Source organism: Epithele typhae (assembly GCF_022376455.1).
Source record: "Epithele typhae strain CBS 203.58 chromosome Unknown BXZ73scaffold_33, whole genome shotgun sequence".
Classification (NCBI taxonomy): Eukaryota; Fungi; Basidiomycota; class Agaricomycetes; order Polyporales; family Epitheliaceae; genus Epithele; species Epithele typhae.
The window spans coordinates 61406-87300 of NW_025954224.1; the positions used below are offsets into that span (position 1 = coordinate 61406).

At 61.4% G+C, this 25895-nt stretch overlaps 12 protein-coding genes across 12 annotated transcripts; 5 read left to right on the forward strand and 7 right to left on the reverse strand.

The window, feature by feature from the left end:
* Window positions 1–778: 778 nt before the first annotated feature.
* On the reverse strand, window positions 779–2104 carry BXZ73DRAFT_48910 (short-chain dehydrogenase/reductase SDR; the record flags this gene model as incomplete). Its single annotated transcript, XM_048020148.1, has 7 exons — window positions 779–848; window positions 902–1063; window positions 1115–1308; window positions 1355–1514; window positions 1576–1701; window positions 1824–1906; window positions 2024–2104. The coding sequence occupies 7 exons, from the start codon at window positions 2102–2104 to the stop codon at window positions 779–781; spliced, it is 876 nt and encodes a 291-aa protein (XP_047876595.1).
* A 399-nt stretch (window positions 2105–2503) lies between these two features.
* On the reverse strand, window positions 2504–3731 carry BXZ73DRAFT_48808 (uncharacterized protein; the record flags this gene model as incomplete). Its single annotated transcript, XM_048020127.1, is given in 5 exon segments — window positions 2504–2720; window positions 2732–2775; window positions 2838–3076; window positions 3133–3208; window positions 3315–3731. The coding sequence occupies 5 exon segments, from the start codon at window positions 3729–3731 to the stop codon at window positions 2504–2506; spliced, it is 993 nt and encodes a 330-aa protein (XP_047876596.1).
* Window positions 3732–6884: 3153 nt separating this feature from the next.
* On the forward strand, window positions 6885–7810 carry BXZ73DRAFT_90710 (uncharacterized protein; the record flags this gene model as incomplete). The annotated part of the gene is made up of 7 exons (XM_048025721.1): window positions 6885–6887; window positions 6938–7006; window positions 7056–7122; window positions 7175–7269; window positions 7323–7442; window positions 7493–7729; window positions 7793–7810. The coding sequence occupies 7 exons, from the start codon at window positions 6885–6887 to the stop codon at window positions 7808–7810; spliced, it is 609 nt and encodes a 202-aa protein (XP_047876597.1).
* A 627-nt stretch (window positions 7811–8437) lies between these two features.
* Window positions 8438–9788, forward strand: BXZ73DRAFT_90711 (Metallo-dependent hydrolase; the record flags this gene model as incomplete). The annotated part of the gene is made up of 4 exons (XM_048025722.1): window positions 8438–9106; window positions 9180–9260; window positions 9323–9547; window positions 9615–9788. 4 exons carry the CDS (start codon window positions 8438–8440, stop codon window positions 9786–9788), a joined length of 1149 nt encoding a protein of 382 aa, XP_047876598.1.
* A 191-nt stretch (window positions 9789–9979) lies between these two features.
* On the reverse strand, window positions 9980–13004 carry BXZ73DRAFT_48932 (uncharacterized protein; the record flags this gene model as incomplete). Its single annotated transcript, XM_048020150.1, has 12 exons — window positions 9980–10230; window positions 10307–10957; window positions 11059–11110; window positions 11167–11221; window positions 11280–11578; window positions 11639–11770; window positions 11823–11849; window positions 11906–11975; window positions 12029–12078; window positions 12141–12575; window positions 12635–12799; window positions 12861–13004. The coding sequence occupies 12 exons, from the start codon at window positions 13002–13004 to the stop codon at window positions 9980–9982; spliced, it is 2331 nt and encodes a 776-aa protein (XP_047876599.1).
* Window positions 13005–13549: 545 nt separating this feature from the next.
* Window positions 13550–14856, forward strand: BXZ73DRAFT_102570 (uncharacterized protein; the record flags this gene model as incomplete). Its single annotated transcript, XM_048015283.1, has 4 exons — window positions 13550–13989; window positions 14054–14072; window positions 14127–14154; window positions 14231–14856. The coding sequence occupies 4 exons, from the start codon at window positions 13550–13552 to the stop codon at window positions 14854–14856; spliced, it is 1113 nt and encodes a 370-aa protein (XP_047876600.1).
* Window positions 14857–17152: 2296 nt separating this feature from the next.
* BXZ73DRAFT_34861 (uncharacterized protein) lies at window positions 17153–17386 on the reverse strand (the record flags this gene model as incomplete). The annotated part of the gene is made up of 1 exon (XM_048017861.1): window positions 17153–17386. A coding segment is annotated over one exon (234 nt), but the record flags the coding sequence as incomplete, so codon positions are not given.
* A 236-nt stretch (window positions 17387–17622) lies between these two features.
* Window positions 17623–18120, reverse strand: BXZ73DRAFT_32605 (uncharacterized protein; the record flags this gene model as incomplete). The annotated part of the gene is made up of 1 exon (XM_048017824.1): window positions 17623–18120. A coding segment is annotated over one exon (498 nt), but the record flags the coding sequence as incomplete, so codon positions are not given.
* A 3752-nt stretch (window positions 18121–21872) lies between these two features.
* Window positions 21873–22304, reverse strand: BXZ73DRAFT_48936 (uncharacterized protein; the record flags this gene model as incomplete). Its single annotated transcript, XM_048020151.1, has 1 exon — window positions 21873–22304. One exon carries the CDS (start codon window positions 22302–22304, stop codon window positions 21873–21875), a length of 432 nt encoding a protein of 143 aa, XP_047876603.1.
* A 583-nt stretch (window positions 22305–22887) lies between these two features.
* Window positions 22888–23295, forward strand: BXZ73DRAFT_48944 (anaphase-promoting complex subunit Apc11; the record flags this gene model as incomplete). Its single annotated transcript, XM_048020152.1, has 3 exons — window positions 22888–23053; window positions 23116–23217; window positions 23270–23295. 3 exons carry the CDS (start codon window positions 22888–22890, stop codon window positions 23293–23295), a joined length of 294 nt encoding a protein of 97 aa, XP_047876604.1.
* Window positions 23296–23471: 176 nt separating this feature from the next.
* Window positions 23472–24315, reverse strand: BXZ73DRAFT_48758 (P-loop containing nucleoside triphosphate hydrolase protein; the record flags this gene model as incomplete). The annotated part of the gene is made up of 3 exons (XM_048020115.1): window positions 23472–23554; window positions 23608–24206; window positions 24263–24315. 3 exons carry the CDS (start codon window positions 24313–24315, stop codon window positions 23472–23474), a joined length of 735 nt encoding a protein of 244 aa, XP_047876605.1.
* A 157-nt stretch (window positions 24316–24472) lies between these two features.
* On the forward strand, window positions 24473–25675 carry BXZ73DRAFT_90715 (Metallo-hydrolase/oxidoreductase; the record flags this gene model as incomplete). The annotated part of the gene is made up of 5 exons (XM_048025723.1): window positions 24473–24722; window positions 24780–25280; window positions 25332–25394; window positions 25452–25537; window positions 25589–25675. The coding sequence occupies 5 exons, from the start codon at window positions 24473–24475 to the stop codon at window positions 25673–25675; spliced, it is 987 nt and encodes a 328-aa protein (XP_047876606.1).
* Window positions 25676–25895: the final 220 nt, after the last annotated feature.

The following is a 25895-nucleotide window of genomic DNA, read 5'->3' on the forward strand; positions in this document are numbered from 1 at the left end:
CGCGGGGCTGCCCACAACCCGAGCCTTCTCGGGCGCCCGTGTTCCGACCAGGGCGCCCGCTTAGTGGTCTTACTTACTGCAATTAGCCTGCAGAACGTTGCACCGCGCCCCAAGAGGCGCACCCAGACGGCCCCGCGCACCTCCTGCATCCGTCCTCGTCGACGTCCCGCCCCTTCGAAAGGCGGCGGGGAGCTCGAGCCATCTCCGCCGCGCTCCGCGGATCTTCCCATCGCTCGCAGTCCGGACGCAGCCAGTGCTTCCGCGCTCGCCTGCGCCATCTCTCCCCGAGCCTGGGCGGTGCGAGAGATCAACTCAATGACCGCGGTCGAACGACGGTCCTTCAGGCGCTTCCATGCGTCGGAGCCGGTGCGCCCGACGCCAGTGCGCGATCGACTGGCCCGCCCGCCTGCGCCACCGAGTTCCAACCCGAGGAATAATCACTTACCAGCGACGTCGGGCGGTCGAGCGGGCCCGCGCTGCCCGCATGGTGGGCACTGGCGTCGTCGTACTAGCAGCCACCAGGAACGACTCAGGCCAGTGACCGGCTGCCAGCCCAACAGTCCTCGCAGCGCGCCTTCTGATCGCGCCCGCCCTGCTGCGTTCGTTCATCTGCCCTCTCTCGCCCGCAAATTGCCCACCGTGCACGCCCAAAGCCCGTCCAGGCCAGTTCCGATACATAACCCCGACAGCCCAGACGGCAGACAGCGACGAACTACAACGCTACAGACAAGGTCGAGAACTGCCGTTTTCGCCGCACGGACAGCGCAGCCACGCAGACCTAGATGCCCGCACCGCCCGTGACCTCGAGCGTGTGGCCCGAGACGAACGCGGCGAGCGGCGACGCGAGGCTGTCTCCGCCGTTAGCATCCATCCAGCACCGAGCGAAGGAGCAAACACGCACAAGAGCACACCGCCGGCCGCCTCGTCGGGGGTCGCGCCGCGTCCGAGGGGGATGACCGCGTGCGGCGCGCTCTTCGCACTCGCGTTCGCGCCCGGGATGCCCAGCGCGACCTTCTTCCCGTCGATCTCAATCGTCGCGCCGTCCTCCTTCGCCGCCGTCAGCCTGTCCACCACGCTTTAGCCCATCGTCGTACACCGCGCGAGCACGACGCACCGTGTGTGCACGAGGCCGAACGCGACCGTGTTCGCCCGCACGCCGAACAGGCCCCACTCCTTGCAGATCGTCTTCGTCAGACCGATGACCGCCGCCTTCGCCGCGGCGTAGTTCGCCTGGCCGACGTTCCCGTGCAGGCCCGACGTCGAGACACGTTGATCACCGACGGTTCTCCGTGTTCCCCTGCGCACATCCTCGTCAGCCCTCGTCGCCCGCACATCGCATCCCCGCCCCACGCACCTTGATGCGCATGTACGGCGCCGCCGCGCGGATGAGCCGGAACGGCGCGCGGACGTGGACGCGCATGATGACGTCCCACGCGTCGTCGGGCGTCGTGTGCAGCATCCGGTCGTACGTGAACCCGGCGTTGTTCACGATGTGGTTCAGCTTCCCGTACTTCCTATTCGCCCGGCCCGCCTGCATCAGCACCCCGCCACCAGGACACACCGACCCCGACTCACTTGATCGTGGCTCCAAGCACCTTCTCCGGGAAGTCGTCCGCCGAGACGTCCCCGCCGACCGCGAGCGCGTCCCCGCCGGCAGCCTTGATCTCGTCTACCACCACCTGCGCCTTCTTCTCGTCCAGGCTGCGATCCCGGGTATCACGTGCAACAAAACAGCCGTCGATTGAGGCGGGAAGAGGAGACGCAGAGCAACGAAAGAGGTGGTGAGTCTGCGAGCGTGCGGACGCAGAAAGGCAGGGACGCACTCGGAGACGACGACCTTCGCGCCCTCCTTCGCGAACAGCAGCGCGACGCTGCGCCCGATGCCCTGTCGACGACCCGTGCTAAGCTGCGATGCTCGTAGACGGACTGTGCACGAAGCGTACCTGCCCGGCACCTGTGCACAGGGACGCGTCAGCTGTCGTGAAAGGGGTGCCCGGATGGCGTCGCTGCACGCACCGGTGACAATGGCAACCTCGCCCGCGAGAAGGCCGCGGGAGAGCGCGCCGGACAGATGGCCGGCGACCTGCGACAAACGTTCAGACATGATGCGTTGGATGGGAAATGGGGGGAGGTGGTGGGAGTGCGAGGAAGAGGGCGAACGATGACGGAGAGGGGCCCGTCTTGAGGCGCAGCGACGTCCGGCAACGGGGACCGCGCATCGCCGGGCGCGCGACTTGTGTTTCCTCCCCGTCCGTCCACCTGACCCGCTGCTCTCCCCGCTCTCCATCCACACTCTCGGCGACTTCTAAACTGCAGCTTTTCTTCATACCACCTCACACTACTACACAGGCAAAGTGGTGTGTGTACGCATAGCTAACACGAGTGTATTGAGCGATAACAAGGGACAAGTCCGGTTCGTAGTACAACATGTCTCATAGTCCCATGTGAATATCTGGTACGAGCTTGACAAAGGTCGGTTATTCGCCGCCCGGGTATCATCCCGCTAGTGTCGACCACATGCAGAGCAACCTCGAGCACCAAACACAGGCTCACAAGAACCGCCGCTCTTCCCGCTCCCAAACCGGTCTCCCAGCCCCTTCGCCTCGTTGATGAATTTGTTCCGCTTGCCGTCGTCCATAAGCCTCCCGCCGAGCGACATGTCCCGCCCGTGGTCCCAGAACGCCGGCGGCTCGTCCTCCCCCTCCTTCTTCTCCTTCTCCCTCGCCGCCACTTCTTCCCGTGCTGGTCCATCAGCGGCGCCCCGCGCTGCTTCCGCTGCCAATTCACCCTACGTATGAGCACCACCCAGGCCTGTGCGTGAAGAGAGGAGGACGTACCGTGTGTTCCTCGACCCCGCGCCGGACCTCCTCGTCCTGCCGCCGCCGCTTGCGCACGTCCACGCCGTCGTCGGCCGGGTCCACGTCCTGCGCCCGCCGCCGTTTGCCCGCGACCTCGTCCGCGAGCCGCTGCTGGCGCTCCGCCGGGGTCTCCGTCCAGAGCGACCGGTCCGCGTCGCGCGCGGGCTGCGCCGTCCGCGCGAACTGCCGCCCCCTCGTCAGTTTCGTCGGGTCGATCGCTGGACGGCCGGTGTGAGCGGGAAAGAGCGGGAGGGAGCGGGAGGAACGGACTCACAGCCGAGGAGGTCGGACGACGAGGGCGGGACGAGCATCCACTCCTCGCGTTTCGGGGCTTTGGGCTTCGCCGCTTCCTGCGCACACGGCCGGCAAGGCGGCACTCGGTCAGCTCGCGCACGCGGCGGCAGCAACAACGCCAGCACGGAGTCGAGCGCGCAGCCACGAAAACACGCGACGCACCTCGAGCTGCTTCCGCCGCCGCTCCTCGCGCTCCATGAACTCCTGCACCGCGTCCTTCTCCTCCAGCACCACCCCGTACGGGAGCGGCATCGGGCCCACGTCCTCCTCGTCCTCGTCCTCCTCGTCCTCGTACCGCCGCGCCCGCGCCGCAGACGGCATCGCGGGCCCCAGCACCCGCTTCTCGCGCGCGGCCGCGAGGTGCGGGGGCAGCGCCGGGGCGTAGTCCTCTTCGTCCTCCTCTTCGGCTTCGGCTGCCTCTGCCTTGGGTGCAGACCTCGAGGGTCCCGCGGTGACTGAGGCGGGGATCTGGGGGCCAATGGACGATGGAGGCGCGGGCCCGGCTTCCGTGTCGGAGTCGTCGTCTGGCGTTGTTGAGTCCGGAGCCAGCAGGTGCGCAGGGACGTCGGGGCCGATCATGGGCTGGCAACCAGGAATTTCAGGTGAGAGTTCGTGGGGGAGTAAAGTCTGCGAGGGAGACCCAGCCCGCGACGGCCAACTGGCCAATCTGTGCTTTGTCAGCAGAAAGGCACGTGCTCTGCTCGTCCCCACCTTCATCTTCGTGTAGCTTAAAGCTTTCGTGACCCTACGCTTTTTGTGCGATGTTTGTGTAATGAAATATATTTTACGCTAGCCATGTTTCCTACCCCGCCGAACAACGAGCGTGGCGCGCCCGCGGCGGATGTCGAGGCGGGGGCGGTGCGGTGCATGGACAGGCTGCTGTTGAGAAGGGAGAGCCTTGAGGCCTTGAGGATCCATCTTCCGGCTTTGAAGGAGCGGAAGGCGAGCCTCCGTCGTATTGTCTCGTTCTCCGCGGCGACGACGAGCGAGTGCTCCCCCATTCGACCTGTCGAGCATCGGCGGCCCGTCCAGCCAGATGCAGATGAGGAAAAGGGAGTGCGCCTGAGGGGACCTTTTCGCAATGCACTCGAGCGCGATCGACGACGCGCCAGGCCTCATCCTCCGGCACATCCAGCACCTCGACGGCGTCCACGCTCCCGCCACGATGACCTCCTCCTTTCCCGACAGCGGCGGGCCGCGCCGCAGCCACTGGAAGAGCCCGTTGTCCGTTTTGTGCAGGCGAGCAAGCAGGAGCTCGTCCAGGTCCGGGCCGTCCGCGTTTTCTGGAGTTGGGGACTCGTCGACGTCGACGCAGAGAGCGGGCGCGGTTGGCGGTTGCCCAGTAAAGTGCTGGCTGGCCCTCCGAGAGCGAAGGCTCCTGGAGGCATTGCACCTGTACCTCACAAGATCAGAGTCAATTGATCTGTGATCACCCCCCCGGGGTGATTCCACTTTCGGTAACTGCAAACGTCTCTAAGCCTGCGTACTGTAGTGCCTCTACGGATATCGACGAAGATACCTTGTAGGGAAACGTTAGAACGCGGGCACATGCCCAAGTCCCCGCCCCCTTCCCCGACGTCCCCGAGGGCTCGGCCCAGCCGTCCTCCGCGCTTCCCCGGCACGCGTGAGCAGATTCCCGCGCCGCGCCGCCGCCCGCCCTTGATATCCGGACGCCGCGCGCCACCGGGTCTCCGCCGGCGCCTCGCCTATCCGCCACCTGTGCTCGCCGCCCCCAACAGCGAGCTCGCTGTTCCTGTACCCTGCCTCCCCCTCCCCTCCGTTTCCCTCCGTTCTTTTTGGTACCTGCTTGTATTTTAAATGCGCACCTAATGATACACAATGCAATAGCTTCAGTTGGCTGGGTGTGCCTGCACTGAGCCCTTAAATCCCCCAAAATGCGTGCAACATAGGAACATATAGAAGCAGTCCATCGATGGGACAAGTTCTGCATAAGTTAGCTGTATATGAGAGCCTCTGTAATCTGAACTTGCAGGTGGATAGCTGAAGGGGTGAAGGCATGATGTCATATGTTATTTCAGAATGACATACTCCACAGTGATATGGAATACACATTTATCGTCTTATGTACACCTAGAATCGTTCATAGAGGACATTCAGAGTGTATTGCAAAAGACAGCAAGTCAAAGTACGATGTTCTAATGAAGACATGACATATACTCAGAAGGGGGAGTTGGCTTGAAAATGCGGTCTCCATATGTTTTTGCGCAGACCTCCGATCACTGTACATCTTGTTGCATCATGTTTACATGTATGTGGAGAGCTCAGATCGTTGTTTTGGTGCTTATCGGTGAAGGACTGAATACAGGCCATGGTATGTCATTTTTCTATGACATAACGTATAGTGAGATAGCATGTGCTCCGATTGTTATTCTGAAAGGCGGAATAGAACAGGGCACTCTGCTGCTCAACGACGCAGAAGAAATCTCGAGAAACGGTTCAGGAGTGGCTGAGATATGTCATATGGGTCTAGAATGGCAAGTTGTCCAGAGGACGCCCTTGAACCACCTTCAACACTGTGCACCCTTCAAGCTCATCTGCCATATCTCAGCCACTCCTGAACCGTTTCTCGAGATTTCTTCTGCGTCGTTGAGCAGCAGAGTGCCCTGTTCTATTCCGCCTTTCAGAATAACAATCGGAGCACATGCTATCTCACTATACGTTATGTCATAGAAAAATGACATACCATGGCCTGTATTCAGTCCTTCACCGATAAGCACCAAAACAACGATCTGAGCTCTCCACATACATGTAAACATGATGCAACAAGATGTACAGTGATCGGAGGTCTGCGCAAAAACATATGGAGACCGCATTTTCAAGCCAACTCCCCCTTCTGAGTATATGTCATGTCTTCATTAGAACATCGTACTTTGACTTGCTGTCTTTTGCAATACACTCTGAATGTCCTCTATGAACGATTCTAGGTGTACATAAGACGATAAATGTGTATTCCATATCACTGTGGAGTATGTCATTCTGAAATAACATATGACATCATGCCTTCACCCCTTCAGCTATCCACCTGCAAGTTCAGATTACAGAGGCTCTCATATACAGCTAACTTATGCAGAACTTGTCCCATCGATGGACTGCTTCTATATGTTCCTATGTTGCACGCATTTTGGGGGATTTAAGGGCTCAGTGCAGGCACACCCAGCCAACTGAAGCTATTGCATTGTGTATCATTAGGTGCGCATTTAAAATACAAGCAGGTACCAAAAAGAACGGAGGGAAACGGAGGGGAGGGGGAGGCAGGGTACAGGAACAGCGAGCTCGCTGTTGGGGGCGGCGAGCACAGGTGGCGGATAGGCGAGGCGCCGGCGGAGACCCGGTGGCGCGCGGCGTCCGGATATCAAGGGCGGGCGGCGGCGCGGCGCGGGAATCTGCTCACGCGTGCCGGGGAAGCGCGGAGGACGGCTGGGCCGAGCCCTCGGGGACGTCGGGGAAGGGGGCGGGGACTTGGGCATGTGCCCGCGTTCTAACGTTTCCCTACAAGGTATCTTCGTCGATATCCGTAGAGGCACTACAGTACGCAGGCTTAGAGACGTTTGCAGTTACCGAAAGTGGAATCACCCCGGGGGGGTGATCACAGATCAATTGACTCTGATCTTGTGAGGTACAGGTGAGGCATTGCCGTATCCGGTCGAAGAAGGGACTATCGGGTACCTCCTTATTGGGGGGCGCGTGCGCTAACAGACCTCTGCAGCTACCATGGCGAGTCCTTTCACCTACTCCCCTGCTTCATCATCCTGAGCGCCATCTAGGACGCGTTCATTAATCTGGCTAAGCAAGGTCTCGAGTCCGCTGGGCATTCTCAATGCAAGTCGCGCCCCGTGCTCACCGCCCCGTTGCTGATCGATATCCTCAGCGAACGTCGCCAAGACAGGAGGTCACGAATACAATGGCCCGAATCATGCCGGAGCAGGGGGCACTGCAGATCGCCCTCAATGTGCGTAATCTCCGTGTTTTACACTGCGTTGCAAGATACAAGTTTGCCACAGTCGATGAAGGCGAAGTGGTACAGAGCGCCGCTCGAGAGGGAAGCGGGGACCATTCACTCTTCTCGAGCGCAATGGGCTTCATGAATCAGAACAAGGTCACTCCCGTACCGTTCTTCTGTTGTATTCATGTCTCACGCCAACGAGACAGGAAGAGCACGAGAAACCAATTGACGAAGAGCACGTCCAGCACGCTCATCGTCAGGCATACGAGGAAGGTTCCGCCGGCTCGCTTAGTGCTGGTTCTATGGGCAGCGCAGCTGCGATGCAGGTGATGGTTTACACAACAGTTACTGGATTCAAGTGCTCAAGCACACACAGATATTGAAGCAGTTCACCTCCGGCGGCAGTGGCGGAGGTTCCCAGACGCAGCTGATCAGCCTCGCGATGGCGGAGGCTTCCAAGCTTTTCGACAAATCCGGCGGTGCTGCCTCAGGGAACAAGCAAGACGCCGTGAATGGCGCGGCCATGACGGTCATGAAGATGCTTGTGCAGTCCAAATTCAGCGGCACTACAGGCGGAAGCAACAGTGGGGGTTTGAGCACCATCATGGGCCTGGTACGTCTAAACCCTTCACGCCGTAGGCTTGTGATGTATTTGGGCCCTCATGGTTTCCTCCAGGCCAACAAGTTTATGTGAGATAAGCATGTGTAGGTGTGACGGAGTGTTGCTTCGGATGTATGATTCAATATCTTGTACGACTATACTGTGGTTGACAGAAGTTTGACGTCGATGAATGTGATCAAATACACATGTTGCGACCCGACCGCCTGGAGATGACGGGCTTGGAGTGATAGTTCGGAGATCGGGTAGTGCGCGTGTATCGGATGCAGCATTGAATCATAAAGCTTTATGTAAAGGTCCATGGGCGACTGCCGAGGGTGGAGGCAGGCGCGGATGGATGCGGGCCGGAACTAGCCGCAACTTCACAAGATTTGTCGATGGACTCGCGGTCGGGTGGCAAATATTCCTCCGTACGACCACGTACTGCACAAGCAAGCAAACCACCTCGGCTGCTCTTTGCGTTACCAGGTTAGCACCGGTGAGTAGCGATGGCCGGGCTCTCCCGGCGAGCCTGAGACCGAGATCTACGCGTACGACTGATGCGAATTGCAAGTCGTCGATCGCGAGTCATAACCACCAGACCCACACATCCGGAGGGATCGGAGCTGCGTCTACAAGGCTTTGAACCAGGAGCAATTTTAAACGCCTCTGTAGCTGAAATACTCTCCGCAGTGGTCCCCGCGACCGAAGACCCAGGTACCGATGTCTGCCCACGACCACCAAGTCGCAGGCCCCGCCGGCGCCGCCCTCGCAAGCCTCACCCACGCCCAACTCACCTTCCTCCAGCACCTCCCCAAGGCCGAGCTCCACGCGCACCTCAACGGCTCCATCCCCCTCCCCGTCCTCCAATCCCTCGCCGCCTCCTACGCCCCACCCACCACCACCTCCACCACCACGTCCTCCTCCTCCTCCTCCTCCTCCTCCTCCTCCATCACCCCCGAAGCCGTCCACGCCGGCATCGCCGCCCTCCAAGCCGGCGTCGTCCTCGCCGAGATCGACGACTTCTTCGGCCTCTTCCCCGCCATCTACGCGCTCACCGCCACGCCCGCCGCCCTCGCCCGCGCCGCCGCCGCCGTCCTCGCGCACTTCCTCGAGCCCGCCCCCGGCCCCACCCCCGACGGCGCCCCGCTCCCCCCGCAGGCGGCCTACCTCGAGCTCCGGAGCACGCCCCGCGCCACCCCGACGCGCGCCGCGTACCTCGACGCGGTCCTCGCCGAGGTCGAGCGGTACCCGCCCGAGCGCGCCGCGCTCGTCGTCAGCCTCGACCGCCGCATGGCCCCCGCGGACGCGGCCGAGTGCGTCGCGCTCGCCGTCGCGCTCCGCCGCGCGGGCCGCCGCGTCGTCGGCGTCGACCTGTGCGGCACGCCGACGGTGCGTCTCGCGCCCGTTCTTTTCTTTTCCGTGCGGGGAGGGGCGCGCGCTGACCGGGTTCGTGCGACGCCAGGCTGGGACCGCCGCCGCGTTCAAAGAGCACTTCGCGGCCGCCAAGGCGGCCGGGCTCGGCGTCACGCTGCACATCGCAGAGGCGAGCGTTCGATCCGCGGGTCCACTGGGGACACCCGTCTGACTGACATCTTCACCCGCCAGATCCCCGACAGCCCCGCGGAGGAGACCCTGGAGCTGCTCTCGTTCAAGCCTGACCGGCTCGGGCACGCGACGTTCCTCGACGCCGCCGCGAAGCGCGTCGTGCGCGCCGAGGCGACGTGCGTCGAGATCTGCCTGAGCTCGAACCTGGTCTGCAAGACCGTGCCGACGCTGGACGCGCACCACCTCAACTACTACCTCGAGCACAACCACCCGGTCGCGATATGCGTGCGTCGGCTTCAGTTTCCCCGCGCCCCGTCGCGCAACGGTCGAGATGGCTGACTGCAGGTTACAGACGGACGACATCCTGCCGTTCCGGAACTCGCTCATGGGAGAGTACGCTCTCCTGCTCGCGGAACGCCCGCTCGGGCTCGGGCTTTCTGAGGCAGACGTCGAGAAGATCGCGAAGATGGGGATGGATTCCAGGTTCCAGGTTCCATCACACGACGCAGCTGAAGTAGATTCGTAGCATTATACCTGCCCCACTCACGAACATGTACCCACCACAATGTAACCATTCCACCACTCGCTTGAGCTCGACCACGTACTGTTCCGTCACAAGTGCTCGAGGATCGCTCACGCAGACACGGTCCAGAGAATAACGCACAAACGAGATTACACAACAAACATACCGCACGTACAGTAAACAAACAACACCCCTCACAGCATCCCATGCTCCTCCAACAGCGCCACCAACGCCTCCGTCGCCGTCGGCGGCATCCTCTGCTTCTTCGGCGCGGGTACGTCCACATCCGCCTCCCCCTCCCCTCCCCCCGCCTCCTTCCGTTTCCGCGCCAGGTGCGCGAGGTACTTCAAGCTGTGCCGCGGGAGCGGCGCGTGCACGATGTCCACAGGCGCCGCCGCGAACCACAGCACCTCCCCCGTCTCCGGGTCGCGATCGAAATGCCGTGCTGCACGAACCGAAACGAACGAACGGGCCGTCAGCCCCCATCGAAGCTGGCTCACATGAGAAAAAAAACCTCGCACCCGTTTCCGACGGCAGCTCCTCCGTCACCACGCTGCTCCCCAGCTGCACCCCGCCCGCCGCGAGGATCGAGCGGTCGTCCCGCGGCGGGGCCGCGGGCGGGACGTGCTGCGCCGTCGCCGCCGCGGTTGTCGTCGTCGTCGGGACCGGCACGCCCTTCAGCGCCGCGATGCGCTCCGCGTCCGACTTGGCCGCGGCCGCGCGCTTCGGGCGCGAGCTCTTCCTCACCGTACTCCCGCTCGTCGCCTCGTCCGTTATCGCCGTCGTCCCCGCCCCCGCCCCGGTCCCAGTCGCTGTCCCCACCGCTGCCGGAGCCGAGCGCCCGTCCGCGTCGACGAGCCCGCCGCTCGAGTGCAGCGCCGAGTCGAGGACGAACGGGCTGGGCACGCGGCGGGGGAAGACGGTCTGCTCAAAGTTGTAGATCGGCATGAACTCCGCGTTCTTCCGGAGCTCCTCCGGGATGCACGAGTTCCAGTTCTTGATCCGCACGAACCCGCGCTCCCGCTCCCGCTCGTGGTACCGGTAGTCGCACACGTACAGCGGCCAGCCCGGGTACCAGAACGGCGGCCGCGGCCGCCCGCGGACGTGCCGCGCCGTGAACTGGCACGCGATCTTCTCCATGATGTCCTCCACCGGGTGGTCGACGAAATGACCTGGAGCGCGGGGGGTCAGCTCCGCGGTTGCAGGTGTGGGGGAAGGGTGAGGCATGGGGCTGGGGATGAGGGGGCGGCGTCCGGCAGGGAAAAAGACGCACCGGTCTTCAGCACCTCGCGCTCGTAAAATTGCTTGTCCGCAGTGTGCCACGTCTGGGCCCGAGGGTTGTGAGCGACGATTAAGGGCTCGGACGGCCCAAAAAGCGCACCTGTTCGGGCCGGTAGTACCAACAGACTGTGACTCCGGGCTGCCCCTTCCGCGGTCTATGAGAACGGAACCAGTCGGTGAGCAAAGGGGCAAACATGTTCGCAGGAAACGCACCCGTCCTCCGAGACGTAACATTTGAACACTTGCCCGATAATCGGTCGGCTGGCGTCGTCTGGGTTGCTGAGGTGCAGCCAGTCCGCGAGGCGGACGGACCAGCCCTTAAACTGTACTTCGTCCACCACCTTCCTATCCTTCACAGAGACGCGGAACATGGTGACACCAGTCCCGGCCTCCCCCTCGGTGGAGTTGAGCGGAGTTGCCAGACCTGGACCTGCTGGGACTCCTGCGAAATAATTTGTGGATTCATAAGGGGGAAAGGGAGGATTTGGAGAGGTGAGGGCATGGTACAGACGCTACGCAAAGCGGATCGTGTTGAGAAGACAGAGCATTATAAGGGACCGCGAGACACGCACCTGCAACACCAGCACCTGACCGTATACCTCCGTTCGGCGCTCATACCACCGCCGAGCCTTGAGGAAGAGCTGTGACATTTCCTTGTCGAAAGCTTGTGGTGACTGGTAGTAGTAGCCCGCTTGTATGCGGCTCTGGATGATACGTGAACACGACCAGCCGACAAAGCATGGAGAATGTCTTCACCTGAACGAGAGAGAAAGACAGGGGAGCCTGTGGGAAGGACGGCGAGTCAGACCAGCGAAAGGGCGACGGGGCGCGCTGCGCACATTGAACGAGAGGTCCGGTATGGTCGTCTCCTCCGGCATAGCCTCCAGGTGATCTGCAGGTCGATTTCCTCTTCTCCGCGCGCGTCAGCACCACCTCCCGGACCCGAGCGGGCGCACACTCACCCCCGGTCCCTGTACCCGGACAGCGCGGACAGGATCTCCATCATGCGGTCCTGGGCGTCCCAGCGGTGAGCACCGAACATTGAGTCGGATGAGGGCGGTGAGGAACACTTACGGAAGAGAGGCCCTCGGCCCAGCCGACGTCCGCAAAGCCCTCCCATCTGGGCAGGCTCTTTTCCAATTGGCGGACGATCTCGTCGCCCTCGCCCTCACGCGCGGCATCGGGGGCGACGGGTTCAGGCTCCGGGGTGCCGCCAACGTCGACCTCGATGTCGGACGAAGACGGGTGATCGGGGGTCCTGAGTTTGGCTGCTGTCTGCTTGGACTGGGGGCGAGAGGAGGAGGTGTGGGGATCGACGTCCATAGCGGAGGACGAGGTGGACGGTTTTGGGAGAGGTTGAGACGTCGACGGGGTGGGTGGGGCATTTGCTGGAGTGGGAGTGGCTGCGGCACGCTCTTTCTGGACTTTCTTCGCGTGTGGTTTTTGCGAGGGGGTGGTGGGCGGTGGGGGGAGGATGGGACGACGTTTCCACTCGGTGAGGAGGATGCCCTGGGAGACAGGGATTACGGGCTGCGCAGAGGGAAGAGACAAGTAAACGGAGGGCGCACCTTGAGAGTTTCCGCGTCCTTGGCTATCTGACTTCCTTCCTCATTGTAGTGGAGGGCGTTGAGGAAGACGGTGTTGAGGTCCTCGAACGCGTCGAGAACGTGACGGTATTTGTTCTGGGCAAGGGCAGTTCTGATGCCGTTGATGCAGCGTGGCTTCGGGATCACCTAGAGAGATGAAAGTGAGGGCGAATGAGAGGGTGCGAAACGGGAGAGAGGAGAGAAGTACGTGGTAGTACTCGGGCCAGGACTGCCTGTCGACGAGTTCGAGGAACATGTCTGCGAGACGACGTTTTGAGCGACGGCTCGTTGTCGTTGTCAAGGCTGAGATGACCTCCTCGATGGCGGTCTTGACCGCCTGTGCGAGTGGCATGGCTGCGGAGGATCGGTGGGGGAGACGTGCTCAGACTCGGGACACGGCAAACGCGAAAGTGGCAGAGGGCGTCTATGTGCGATACGGAGCGCGCGCGGGCCGTCATCGGCGTCCAACCCTTACGCTCAGCCGTGCTCACTGCTGCGTATGGCGCGCTCCAGGGCGTTCTCCAGCTCTCGAAGGAGCAGGCGGAGTGCGCAGTTGGTATTAATTTGGGCCAGACTGGGAACTTCTGGGTGATGAGTCGAAGCCAAAGCGCGAATGCCACGCGGCTCGCCACTGACCTCACAGCCGGGCACGTGTCCTATGATGGATCGTCGTTGGACGCATCCTGCACGAGCGCGGGGCGGGCGCTGCCCTTGTCCATGGCGGGCCATCGATGGGGGCGACAGCGCGGGATCTCGGACTCTCGCTCGCAGACCGCGAGGCTCTGCGGGGAAACGCTGCCAGCGTGCGCTTCGTTGGATTGTCGCGCGGGGGAGCGTTGTGTGTATATAGCCCGCCTGCCGTCCACCTGCTCTCCGTCTCGCGCCCTCCTCCTGGCCATGGACGCCCTGTTCGCGGCCGCGGCCTCCTGCCCGCCACCGACGCCATTCCCAGCGACCTTCTCGTCCCGATCGCCCGACCCGGTCTTCGTCCTCCCGACCCCGACCCGCGACGGCGTCTGTGCCCCATCTGGCTATCCTCCTCCCTACCCCGACGCCCTCCTCCTCGACCGCATCCCCGCGCCACAGCATGGCCTTCCCCTCCTCGATGCACAAAAGCCCCCTCCGTGCCCTCTCCCCTACCAAGCACCACCCCTCATCTCCCACCACCCCCACCCAATGGCCATCCCCATCTCATCCTACTACTCCTACGCCCCTGGTGCCGAGAGCCCCGACTCCGACCGCGGCGGACGCGAGCCCTCGCCCCCGCCCTCCTCCCGCGCCAAGGACACATCCAAGCGCACGCACCAGTGCTGGATGTGCCACAAGGCCTTTGACCGGTACGATCCTTTCATCTCCCCCGCCTCCGCCTCCGCGCTCACGTTCATCTCGTCCCGCACCCAGCCCTAGCACCCTCAAGAAGGTGAGCAACACACTGAAATCTTGGTGCATCGCGCGATGCTCATCCGCTGCCCAGCATCTCCTCGTCCACACCGGCGAAAAAGGTGCGTCGCTGCCTTCGCCGCCTATGTCTGTGTGCTGACTGCCCCACGTCCCTCTACCCGCCCCACCGGCACTCAGCCTTCGTTTGCCCGTGCTGCAAACGCCGCTTTGGTGTAGCCTCCAACCTCACCCGCCACAACAAGACCTGCCGCGCCGCGCAGCCCTCCTCCTCCTCCTCAAACACGTCCACCACCCTCGCGGACGACGCCGCGTCCACCGCCGCGACCTCCGACACCGCCTCCACCCCCTCACCTGTCCCCGCCTCCGTCTCCCGCCCGTGCGCCCCGAGGAAACGCAAGTCCGAGTCCGAGGACCCGAGCGAGCCCCCGAGCGCCGACCCAGCCCTCCCTCCCTCCTCCGCCCAATCCCAACCCCGCCCCCGCCCCCACTCCCACCCGTCCCACCCGCCCCCGACGCAGCGCAAACGCGCCCGCCGCGCGCCCTCGCCCTCGCGCTGGGTGCCCCCCAGCCTCTCCGCCTTCGACCTCACCCCGCTCACGAGCGACGCCCCGATGCCGCTCCCGCCCGTGCACCCGTTCGGGTGCGCGAACGCCTCGCCCGCGTACGAGGAGCGCGACTCCTTCGACGAGTCCGCCGACCCCCACCCGTACGCCGCCCGCGGCTGGCGCGGCCGCCTCCCGGGCCCCGGTCTCCTCGCCGCCAACGTCACCAACACGAGCGGCGGCCAGCTCGTCATATTCTGATGTCCCCGCTCTCTTTCAGGCTTGCATATCAGCTGTAGTATCCGCCGGACCGTCTCTCGTCACGCTGTACACTATTGCTTATGCCCCAGGGACGATCCGCAGTGCGTCGATCCCCAGGTCCCCTCTGGTCTCTCGCGCGCTTCGTTGGTCGATGCCGCTTTGTACACCTCTGTCCGTCTTCCCCGCCCGGTGGGCTCTTGGGGACTCCGCCGCCTCTTGCACTATAATCCTCTATACATACGCTATCTATAATCGCTGGGCGCCCTCCGCACATGCATATGTCTGTGCGCATATCTTAGCCTGTTACTACGCTCCCGCCGCCACGGCCCATAAATACACAACATCATGACCACGACACGCGCTATACACACACCGACATTGCGTCCTCTTCCGCGCTTCTCGGTAGCTTGGCACAAGATCTTCCCCAGCCCTCAGCACCTTCCGCCGTGGGACGATCGATCACAGTTTACCGCCTGTACTTGTTCAGCAAGCTCGCCCCCGCTAACGGCACAACCGATATCAGCACACACGCGAAGCGCGAAAAACAAAACAAAATGTAAGCTCACTCTTAGCCAAACCCTGTAGCTTGTCCCGACCGCCTGGACCCATCACGCTCCCGACCGTGTTCAGCGCACCGCCGAGTAGCCCGCCGCCCACCGCTGACGAGTTCCCATAGGTGCCATACGGCGCCGGTGCCGGGGGCTGCTGCTGTTGCGGCGGCTGTCCGTACGACGGGTGCATCGGCGGCGGCGGCGGCGGTTGCGACTGCTGAGGAGGCGGCGGCTGCGATCCGCCGTACGCCCGTACGCACCGTACGCGTTCGGCAGCGGCGGCGGCGGCGACGACGGCGAGGCCCGCCGTACGGGTTGGGCCCTGGGCTAGGCGGCCACCGGGGTACGACGAGTGCGCGGGGTACCCGCCGCCGCCGTAGGACGAGTGCGTGCTCGGGTGCCGGTGGAGGTCCGCGGGGTGCGGAGGAGCGGCGTACCCATCGGCCGGGGTGCTGCCATAACCGTGCGCGTATTCGTGCGGCCCTGCAGGAGGGGGATGTCGTCAGCGTCTCGTCAGCGGCGACCGAGCGGGGCGGGATCGACGCAGCAATCGCGGACGGGGGCAGACGAGCACTCACGTTGTGCCGGCATGCGCGCGGGCGCGCCGGGGAAGGCGGGGGCTTGCGCATCGTACGCGCCGTACGGGCCCTCGGACGCGCGCGCGAAGCCCGCCGCGTCGGGCGGCGGCGACACCTGCGCCTGCGGGAACGCGAACGCGAACCCGCCGACGTTGTCGTCGCACGCCGCGAGGCCGGGTTGCTGCGGGGGCGACGTCGGCCGCGTGTGGTGGCTCACCGAGGGGCGCGGGTGGAGGTGCGCACCGGCGTCGGGCGGGTACGTCGAGCCGTAGCCCGCGTGCTGCGCCGGGGGCGCAAGAGTGGGTGGTTGGAGCCGTGGCTTGGCTGCTGTGCGGCCGTTCGTGCGGTGACGGGGGTGGGTACCGCTCGCGGGCTGTGAGGGAGCGTAACCGCCGTGGCTGGTGCTCCCGTTGTACGCGGGGCGTAACCCGGCCTGTGATGTGTGGTAATCGGAGGAGGGCGTGGAGCTTCGTCGTGTCCGAAGAACTGGCCGATAATTGCCGACGGACCTTGCGGCTGGCTCCATTCCTGTGGAGGCCACTGCGTTGGTTCTGCGACCAAGGTTCAGGTGGTCCGCTGACAGGGGGCGTGATGGGCACGGGGAACAGATGCGGAGAGAACCCTGGCTCCGCGTGGGGTCGTGCTGGCGCAGATTGCGACGAGTGGTGAGAATGGTGAGAGTGTGTCGAATGAGCCGGGGAGATAGGCCGGGGCGATGATGAATGAGGAGAGGGCGGCAGCGAACTTGACAAGCCGAGGCGACTGAACTCGTCGATCGGAGCCAGCAAAGGCGACGCATGAACGCTTGACGGATGACTACGGAGCTAGGGCTTGTGTTGGGAGCGGGGAATGAGTACGGGCGGGAGGTGGCGTTGAGTTGATGCGCTGCAGGAGGATCTTTGGGTGGAGGAGGGGGAGGGTTATTATCAGACGCTGGGGCGGGACGAGTCGATGTGGTGCTGATGGGGCGCCCTGAGCCTGACTGGGACGCCGTCCAAGCGGTACAGCTGGCGGAGCAGGAGCGGCAGGTTGCACATCGTGCTCTTCCACTTCCAGAGTGTATGGAGGGGGAGGAGGTTCATCCGGGGCGTCCGTCAGTGCTGTTCTGTCAAAAGTTTCCCAACCTGGCTTGGAGCCCTGGGATCCTGAGCATTCGGCGCTCTGAACGACTTCGTAGTGGGGACGAGATGACCAGTAGTCCTGGAGTTCCTTAGAAGGGAAGGTGCTCAAAAGCAAGCGCTCGCCGCGGAAGCTCTCGGCGGCATAACCACAGATGCGCATGTACCAGTCTGGAGGCAAGTCGAAGCCGTCCTCGTCCAAAGCCATGAACTTGTAGTCCTTGAGAATGGGAAGCTGGCGCTTGTGAGAGACAACAGGCATGAACGCCGTTCCTTCGTCGTACCTGGAGTTGGATGAGTATGTGTCTCGGGATTGAGACGAACAGAAGTACTTACTCGTCCCACATGGCACCGTACACAGTACGAACATTGTGTCGTCTGACGTTGAACAGTTGGCGCCATAGAAAGTTCCCTCCTTTGCGAGGACAGAGATTCCATGACCAGCCTCCTTCTGACAGGTTGAATCCCTGTGTGAGAACAATGAGCGATGCAGAGCCTGGTAGATGGAAGCTGCCATACCGTGAAGCCAGGAAACACGACCGGAATATAGTCAATCTTCCTCATAGTGTCCCGATTGAGCTCCCATTTGTCGTTGTGCTCCTTGATCATCTCCACATCTCCCTTGATATTCTCCTCCTCAAACTTGTCCGCTCCTTGCTCATCTCCGTACCGGCCCACGCTCCAGGGAGAGATCGCATCAAACTCTTCCATCCACATCGACACGAACTCGGGGTTCGCGTCGGCATCCATGCGCGACGTCCGCCAATGGGCCGGAGTCCCAGCGACGATATACGCACCACCGGGTGTATTGTTGCGGATGAAGCGGGCAATCCTCCGCGGGGTATCGGGATTGTGGTGGCGGTCGGACAGACCAAACCCCCAGAGCGCGACGACAGGCTTTCCCTGCTCCCGGAGGTATGCGGGGCTGTCGAGGACGGCTTTCTGGCGGATGAGACGGATCCAGTCTTGCTCGATGACATGTTGTATGCGCTCTTCCGGCACTCCAGACACATCGTACCTAGAGAACAAGGTCAAGGCGTCCGAGATGAACACACGGGCTGAATTCAAGGTGGAAAGCGTGCATACATGATGGCGAACACCCGTCCCTCCTGCTCTGCGGCTTCCATCACGCGATCCCCCACCTCGTCCCGGATCTTGCGGAGAAATAAAAACTCACCCCGCTAACGCGGCCAGTGGAAGGCACGAGGGACCGAGTAGATGGAGCGGCCGGGTTGGCAGAAGGATGGAAGAGGTTGGACCCGAGCAGCTGTGGCGGCGGCGTAGACTCATCCAGAGCGCCAGCGAGAGGGCGTTCACGAGCACGTGAGGGGAGCCAGTGCTCATGTGACTGCGACGCGTAGACATGCACGGTGTAGACAGTATAATATATGCCTCCAACATCCCTCCCCATGATCCCCGACGCCTCGCCGTCCGACAGCGCTGATGCGCTCAAGGCTAAAATCAAATCCGTTCCCACGTACCGTGGACGCCCTGGCAGTGCCAAGGCCGTCCCCTCAAAGCTCAAGCTGAATGACAAACAGAAGGCTCGGATCGAAGAGCTCCACGCGCAGAACGAGTTGGAGCTATCACTATATGCGCCTGAAATTGAGGCTCAGCGTGCGTGTCGACCATCTAATCCCTTATCTCACCCGGATCTCATGGTGCAATAAGCAGAGCGCGCTCTCCAGCGCATCGAGGAGCTTGATCTCCACGTGCCAGTTGTCGACCGGCTGCGGGCAATCCGCTCCAAATGGGCAATCAGGAACACCGACCGCAAAACACTCGCCAAGCACTCGGATATGGCCCATGTTACGTACCTCTATCAGTGCATTTGTGGAAGCGACAACACAGTAGGCTCAAAGTCCAGCAAGAACCGCCAAATGCAATACCAGGATGTCGGATGCCTCGCATTTGTCAAGCTCATCGCCACATGTGAACAGCGAGAGAAGAAGGGGACTGGTCATGGGAAAGCGAAACCCAATGAAGGTCAGCCCCGCATCATGTCCGGTGTGTTCGCGTTCACCTCAACACCATATCCATCATAGATTCTGGCAACCTGTTGGTCGTGCACGCAATCACTGGGAACACCACGCACTCCCTGGAATGCCAGAAGGTCCATGATGCCTTCCGCTTCCCACGTGCCCCCCTCCATCCCGAGATCCGCGCGTACGCGCTCTCACTCCTCGGACAAGGTGTACTCGCGCCCACCGTTTACACAGCCGCGAACCAATTCGCACATGAGCGCTTCCCAGAGATAGTCACTACAGGCGACAAGAACTACCGGTACATTTACGTCCCACATGACACTACTTCGCTATATCGCACCATGAACCTATGCAACGGTATCCCACAGGTGTCAAAGCCTGAGAATAACCTGGATCTCTGGTTTCGTGCGCAAGATCCATCACCCCCATGCCCAGAACTTGCCGAAGCATGCATGTTCTACCAGCCATACCTGAAAGATCAAACTGACCGCTTCATCCTCATCCTTGCCACTCCCGAACAGCGCCGTCAAGCATGGAAGTACGGCCATCAGAACATCCTTCTCCTCGACCTCACCTTCGGGTTCTGCTCCGCGCGTGCGCTCCTCTTTATTCTCATGGTCATTGATGACAACTACCGTGGTGTTCCCATCGCATACATTGTCTTCTCTGCCAAGGAGAAGACGAAGGCCACCGGTGTCCATGCCGACTACAACGGGGCGCTGCTGAAATTGATCCTCCGGGAGTACGTCAGTGGCATGGGGCTCAACGAGGCGGGTGAGAGCTTCGCACCCAAGATTGCCATCACCGACTATGACAAGCGCGAGCGCTCCGCACTTGCCGAAGTGTTCCCAGGGATCCAGCTCCTGCTGTGCCTGTTCCACATGTGGCAATCATGGCGCAACGCCCTCAACAAGGCCGTCAAGCAGGTCCCCAAAGACGAAGGACGTCAGGAAGTACGCAAGGCCTTAGCCGCCTTCGCAATGCGACTGTAAGCACATCCCCGGTGTCTCTTGAACCACCTGCGCTCACCCGGATCTGCCACTCCAGTTTGAAAGAGTTTGAAAGCTTCGCGGCCGCGCATACAGCCCTCCACGAGGAGCTCGCGAAGTATGAGACACTCGCCCGCGGACACTCAAAGCGCCCGCATGGCCGCGCTGGCATCCATTTCCTAGACTACCTCATGTCGTATGTCGTCTCCGACCTCTTCCCACAATGGTCCCGTGCAGGCGTCAACATCGCGGCTGCCACTCTCGGTGTTCCCATTGCCCGCATCCCACGCACCAATAATCACCTAGAGTCGCATAACAACCACATCAAAGGCGACTACTTCTCTGGCCATGCCCACGGCGGACGCCTCCCACGCATAGATCAGTGGATTCTCATACTCATTACAGAAGTTGTGCCCGCTTTCTTCTCACGCCGCGAAGACGAACGTCGTCTGTGCGCCTTCCGGCAGGCAACTATGCAACCTGTGTCTAATCCAAGTGCTATCGACACCCAGCTCCTCACCGCTCTCTGCCAACCTGACAAGGACGACACTGACAGTGCCAGTGGTGCCTCCTCTGAACCTGAACGCGCACTCGGCGCTAGCTCCACCTCTCCCAGCCCACGCTCCGCCCACGCAACTCCCTCGCCGCTCTTGGGTGCTCAGTCACACACCCCTAGGCTCTCATCTCCCTCATTCCCGCTCTTGCGATCACCCTCGCCAGCACAACACCCCGACCCTTGCGCTCCCCTTCTCTGGAGTACATTGATCTTGCCGCTCTACACTCGTCTGCGCCGGCTGCATCATCCCCACATGCGCCGGCAACTCGCTCCCCTTCTCTGGAGTACATTGATCTTGCTGCCCTACGCTCGTCCACACCAGCTGCTTTGCCCCCGCGCGCTCCAGCGACTCGCTCCCCTTCCCTGGAATACGTTGATGCATTCGTCCTGGCTGCCTCGATATCCGCAGACGCCACGCGTGGCGGTTCGTCCTCGCCAGCTTCAAGTTCTCCCCTGCGCGCAGTGCCGGCCGCTTCACCCTCGCACGCGCGCACTGCCTCCGACTCCTCTCCCGACGCTGCCACCCCTCCTCGCGCAGTGCCTGCTGTTCGCTACCCTCGCGCGCCAGCTGCTTCTCCCCCTCGCATGCCCACTGCTTCATCCCATCTTCTGCTGGCTCCCCCTTTCGCGCCTGCTGGTGTAGTCTCTCGCGCACCGGCTGTGCCTTTCTCGCGCGCGCGCGCACCCGCTCTACCGGCGCCTCAGGCAAGCAATCGGCGCGCGTTGGCCTTCCAAGATATCCAGAACACACATGACGCCTTACGCAACAAAATACGGCAGGCGCGCAGGCTTGGCGTATCAGTACAAGAGCTCGCCCCTTACACCACACCCTCTATCGCGCGCGATATGGATGCGCCCCCATTGGCGTCAAGCTCGTCATCAGTAGTACCAGACTCTGAAGATGCGTCCTCCCCGGCTACTGCAAGGTCCGGAAGCAGTCTTCCCGCAATCGCGTGGGATCAGGACCCAGGTATCGCTCACCTGCGGGAGAGGGTTCGCGGTCGTGTCCTCGACAATGAAGAGCACGGACTCCAGCCCTCAAAGCGCCTGAAGACGTCCAATGACGTCGGTGTCGGGACTGCACGGCCCGAGCCGTTCCAGGCCCAGCGCAAAGAAGCCCGTAAGACGTCGTATAAGACGCGGTAGATGAGCCGTACCCGAGTTGTGGAGTAGGCGGCGTTGACAGTGGAGCAGATGTAGAATTCGGTGTAGAACTACATGGCTTCTTTAAGCGCCCGCTTAGCGGGGTGAGTTTGGCCTCCTCTTGCGGATACCCTCGTTGCCTGAATCGACGTCGCATTGACCTACGAACCGTTGCAGGAACGCCCCGTCTACGCCGTGCATCGCCATCATGTTGAAGTGACGCTGCACGGTCTTCGGGTGGCGGGAGGAGAAGAGGAAGGCCTGCTCGCCGTTCGCGCACTTGAGGCCTGGGGCCGGGAAGAGCTCAGAGGGAGTGTAGTCCGAGACGTCCGGCCAAAGGTCTGTATTAGGGCGGCCGCCGTCTGGAACCGGGTATGTGAACCAGTGAAGCCAACCATGGTGGCCAGGACCGACGGGCTCTCCATCCCCATGGCAGGTGAACCAGCCCTGGTAGCCGACTAGGAACTTGTCATGGATGGTGGACGGATCGGCACGCTTGATCACTTGGCCTCTGCTTGAGCTGGCCATAAACGAGGGAGACGGGGATACGAGCGGGTGGCGGAGAGTACGCGGTGGAGAGTATAAACGCAAAGGGCGCTAGTTGAAGTCAAGCCGAGATGCAGATCAGCACGTCAGGAGAGCGGAAGTGGACGGAATGAAAGTCGGCTGAGATGAGAGATGGAGGTGAGGACGGAAGGGCAGCTGCGCAGTCGAGTAGGTGTCCGGAGGGTGGTTGGATCCACCTTGAGGCTTAAGCAGTGTGGCCTGGAGTCCTCGGCAGGACGGCCGGATCCGGAGGTACAGGAGCGGCCACGTGATGACAATGAAACTCATGGCGGCGATGTGGGAGGAGACGGGTACAGGCCATGAAACGTGGAGGGTCCACAGCCTCGGTCCAAGAGGTAGTGAACGGTGGGAGGAGAGAATAGAGGTGCGGGCCTACAGGATGATTGGAGTCTGGAACTCGCGGGTGCGTGATCTAAAGACGCGTCGAACGCGTACGATTAGTACACCGTCACACGCAAATAACGCCCTCGCCCCTTGGCCCAAACCACTCCTTCCTCCACTTGACATCCCATTGCTTTCTCCTCTTGCCGGCCCTGCACGACTTATGAAGATCACCATCAAGAAATGGCACGCCATTGCTCAGTGGCGCTGGGACACCGGCAACAACGATCCCGATGAGGACGGTGAGGGGGACGTCTGTGGTATTTGCCGCGTTCCCTTCGAGGGCTGCTGCCCAACGTGCAAGATGCCGGGAGATGATTGTCCGTTGAGTACGCCTTCCTACCACCTACGCAACGCGCCATATCCATGCTCAATGGTGCTCTTGGTTTAGTTTGGGGCGAGTGCACCCATGTCTTCCACATGCATTGCTTACTCCAGTGGATTGGCACCGCGTCGTCCAAACAGCAATGTCCGATGGACAGAAGGCCATGGGGTCAGTCTGAACTTGTATGTCTCGCGTATCGAGAGCTAACGTCCTGTGATAGTCACTGCCGAACGCAAAGTGGACTGAAGTGCCTCTATCGTCTTGTCGATGTACAACAGGTCTCGTTCTTCCCTGTATCCATATCCCAACCTTGGAGTGATGAAGTGTATGCTGCTGAAGCCTCTCAACAACCTCTCTCGATCGCGGCTGCCAGGCTCGGATATGATCATAGCATGTCCTTGTCGACTGCGATGAGGGTATGACTAAGCTACAGCAACGGATGGATCGTTGATGCTTTGGATGACTCTGGTGGGTTGCATCATGTTCTCCTGTATGAACCGACCGTCTAGACGAGTTGTATAAGCATCGCATTCCGAGCGAAGAGGGATGGACGCTCACTCGGTGCGTCATTCTCTCTTGACCGCCATATAGCCTCGTCCATGTCCTTCGCGACCCCGGTTCTGACATGCCGTGTGACCAGTCGATTCTCTGCCTCCTCCTCCGTCACTTGGACCCACCACCGCTCGTCAAGCATCTCCGATGCGGCAGACCATGGTTTGATGGCGAGGAAGGTATACAAGCCTTCGATGAGGACGAGTCGATGATGAGGATGGACCGGTAAGTGATCGTACACTGGATCCTTGTTTTCATGGGAGAAGGATGGGGCGTAGACAGTGGCTGAGGGAGCCAGTGGTTGGCGAAGAGCGCGAACGAAGGTAACGTAGCCCTCTCCGTCGAACGTCCAGTGCGCGCCTCTGCGATCATGGGCTAGTTTGGGATCGGGGAATGCGTCGAGCTGGGCACGGGAGAGGTGCCAGCCATCCAGACCAATGTACACTGCGATGGGCTGGGAAGAGGGATCGTGTACCGCGGCCACGTTATCCACAGCAGATCGCGTCTGGGCATTGACCCGGTCGACGACGAGCTGGGAGAGGGTGGACTTGCCCGAGGCGGGGACGCCGGCGATGCCTACAAGCAATCTGCCATCAGGAGGGGTGCTGTGGGGTGGCGCGCACGGTGAGAGAGGTTGACGCAGTAAACGCGAGGATCTTACTCCTTGAGCCGTCCGACGAGGTATGCGGAAAGCTCGTCTGCTGTCTTTTCCATCGCTCTGCGACGGGTCTACGATTGGTAGACAGCCACCGCAACCTTGGGCGGGTGGGGTCCTCCCGGCACGTGGCCGTGATTCGCAGGTGACGTCACCGCCCCGCCGCTCATGGTGCCCGCCGCGGTGCTCTCCTCCTGCTCTCTCCAGACTTGAACCATGCCAGCACCCGCAAGCCAGCCTCCCGTACGCTTGGTCCTCGACACCTCCGACCCGCGACCGCCCGTGAAGCTCGAATATGCACAGACCCAGCAGGTCGCCCCCATCCCGCTTCCACACGAACTCAAGGTTCATCCGACGCATCCTGGCGGGGAGAACGCACTCCTCACCTTCGTTGGGACCGCGACAACCTTGATCGAGTGGCGAGGACTGCGGCTTATGACAGATCCGAATTTCCTCAACGCAGCAGGCAAGTCCAACACCCGATCCACCCTCTCGCTTGAACACTGAACCAGAGAATCTCCAGATACCGTCCACCTTATACCTGGGGTCAAGTCAAAGCGTCTCACGAACCCATCTCTCCCCCTCAATCAAGTACCTCCCGTCCACTTCATTCTCCTCTCCCACTACCATGAAGACCACTTCGACAAGCTAGTCGAAGACCGACTTCGACGACACATTCCCATCATCACCAACAGCCACGCAGAACGGCACCTCACTACGTCCCAGTACAAACATGATCCCTACACCGCAGTGACTGCTCTTGCGACCTGGCAGACCGCGAACATCACCGCCGGCGAAGCCGCCCTGGACATCACGGCCATGCCCGCGAAGCACGTTCGTCCAGGTGTTCGGGAGATCATCAACAACGTCTTGCATGTATTGCCGCCGACGAATGGATGGATGCTCGAGTTGAAAGGAGACCCCCCGTACCGGATCTACATCACCGGTGGAACCATCATGTATGAAGATCTTCATGATATTCCAGACAAGTATCCTCATATCGACCTCATGCTGCTCTACCTCGGTCAGTCGCGGCGATCTCAGTCACGACTCTCTTTATTCATTTTCCCGACAGGTGGCACAAGTCTCCCTGACCCTAAGTTGCCCCTGCTCACAACCACTATGGATGCTAACAGAGGTTTGTTCTGCTACTCGTCGCCGAGGGCCGATTTTCACTCTTTCTTCCATTGCGAAGGTATTGCACTTATGAATATGGTCAAACCGGACGTCACCATTCCCATACACTATGACGACTACGATGCGTTCAGAAGCCCGCTCGAGGTAGTCCCCTGAGTATCAGTTCACAGGTTTCACTGAAACATGCATTACTAGGATTTCCAACATAAAGTAATGCACGCTGGTCTGGAAGATAGGGTGGTGTATCTTTCTCGCGGTGGTCAGTATTCGTTTAAAGTATGAAGGCACCATTTCCCACATCTTGGTAGGCTGCTTCCTTGTTCATTGGATGATAATCATGATATCGCTCACCTTGCCTGATGACAATTAGTACCAGTGCTGCTTGTGTTCCAGCTATCCGAATCCGATGCCTTGCTTCCTGACATGCAAGGATTTGACTTTGTACGTGTGTCTTCTGTGACCCAAGGCCAATTCACTTGACGGCTTAATCACCCGGGTACCC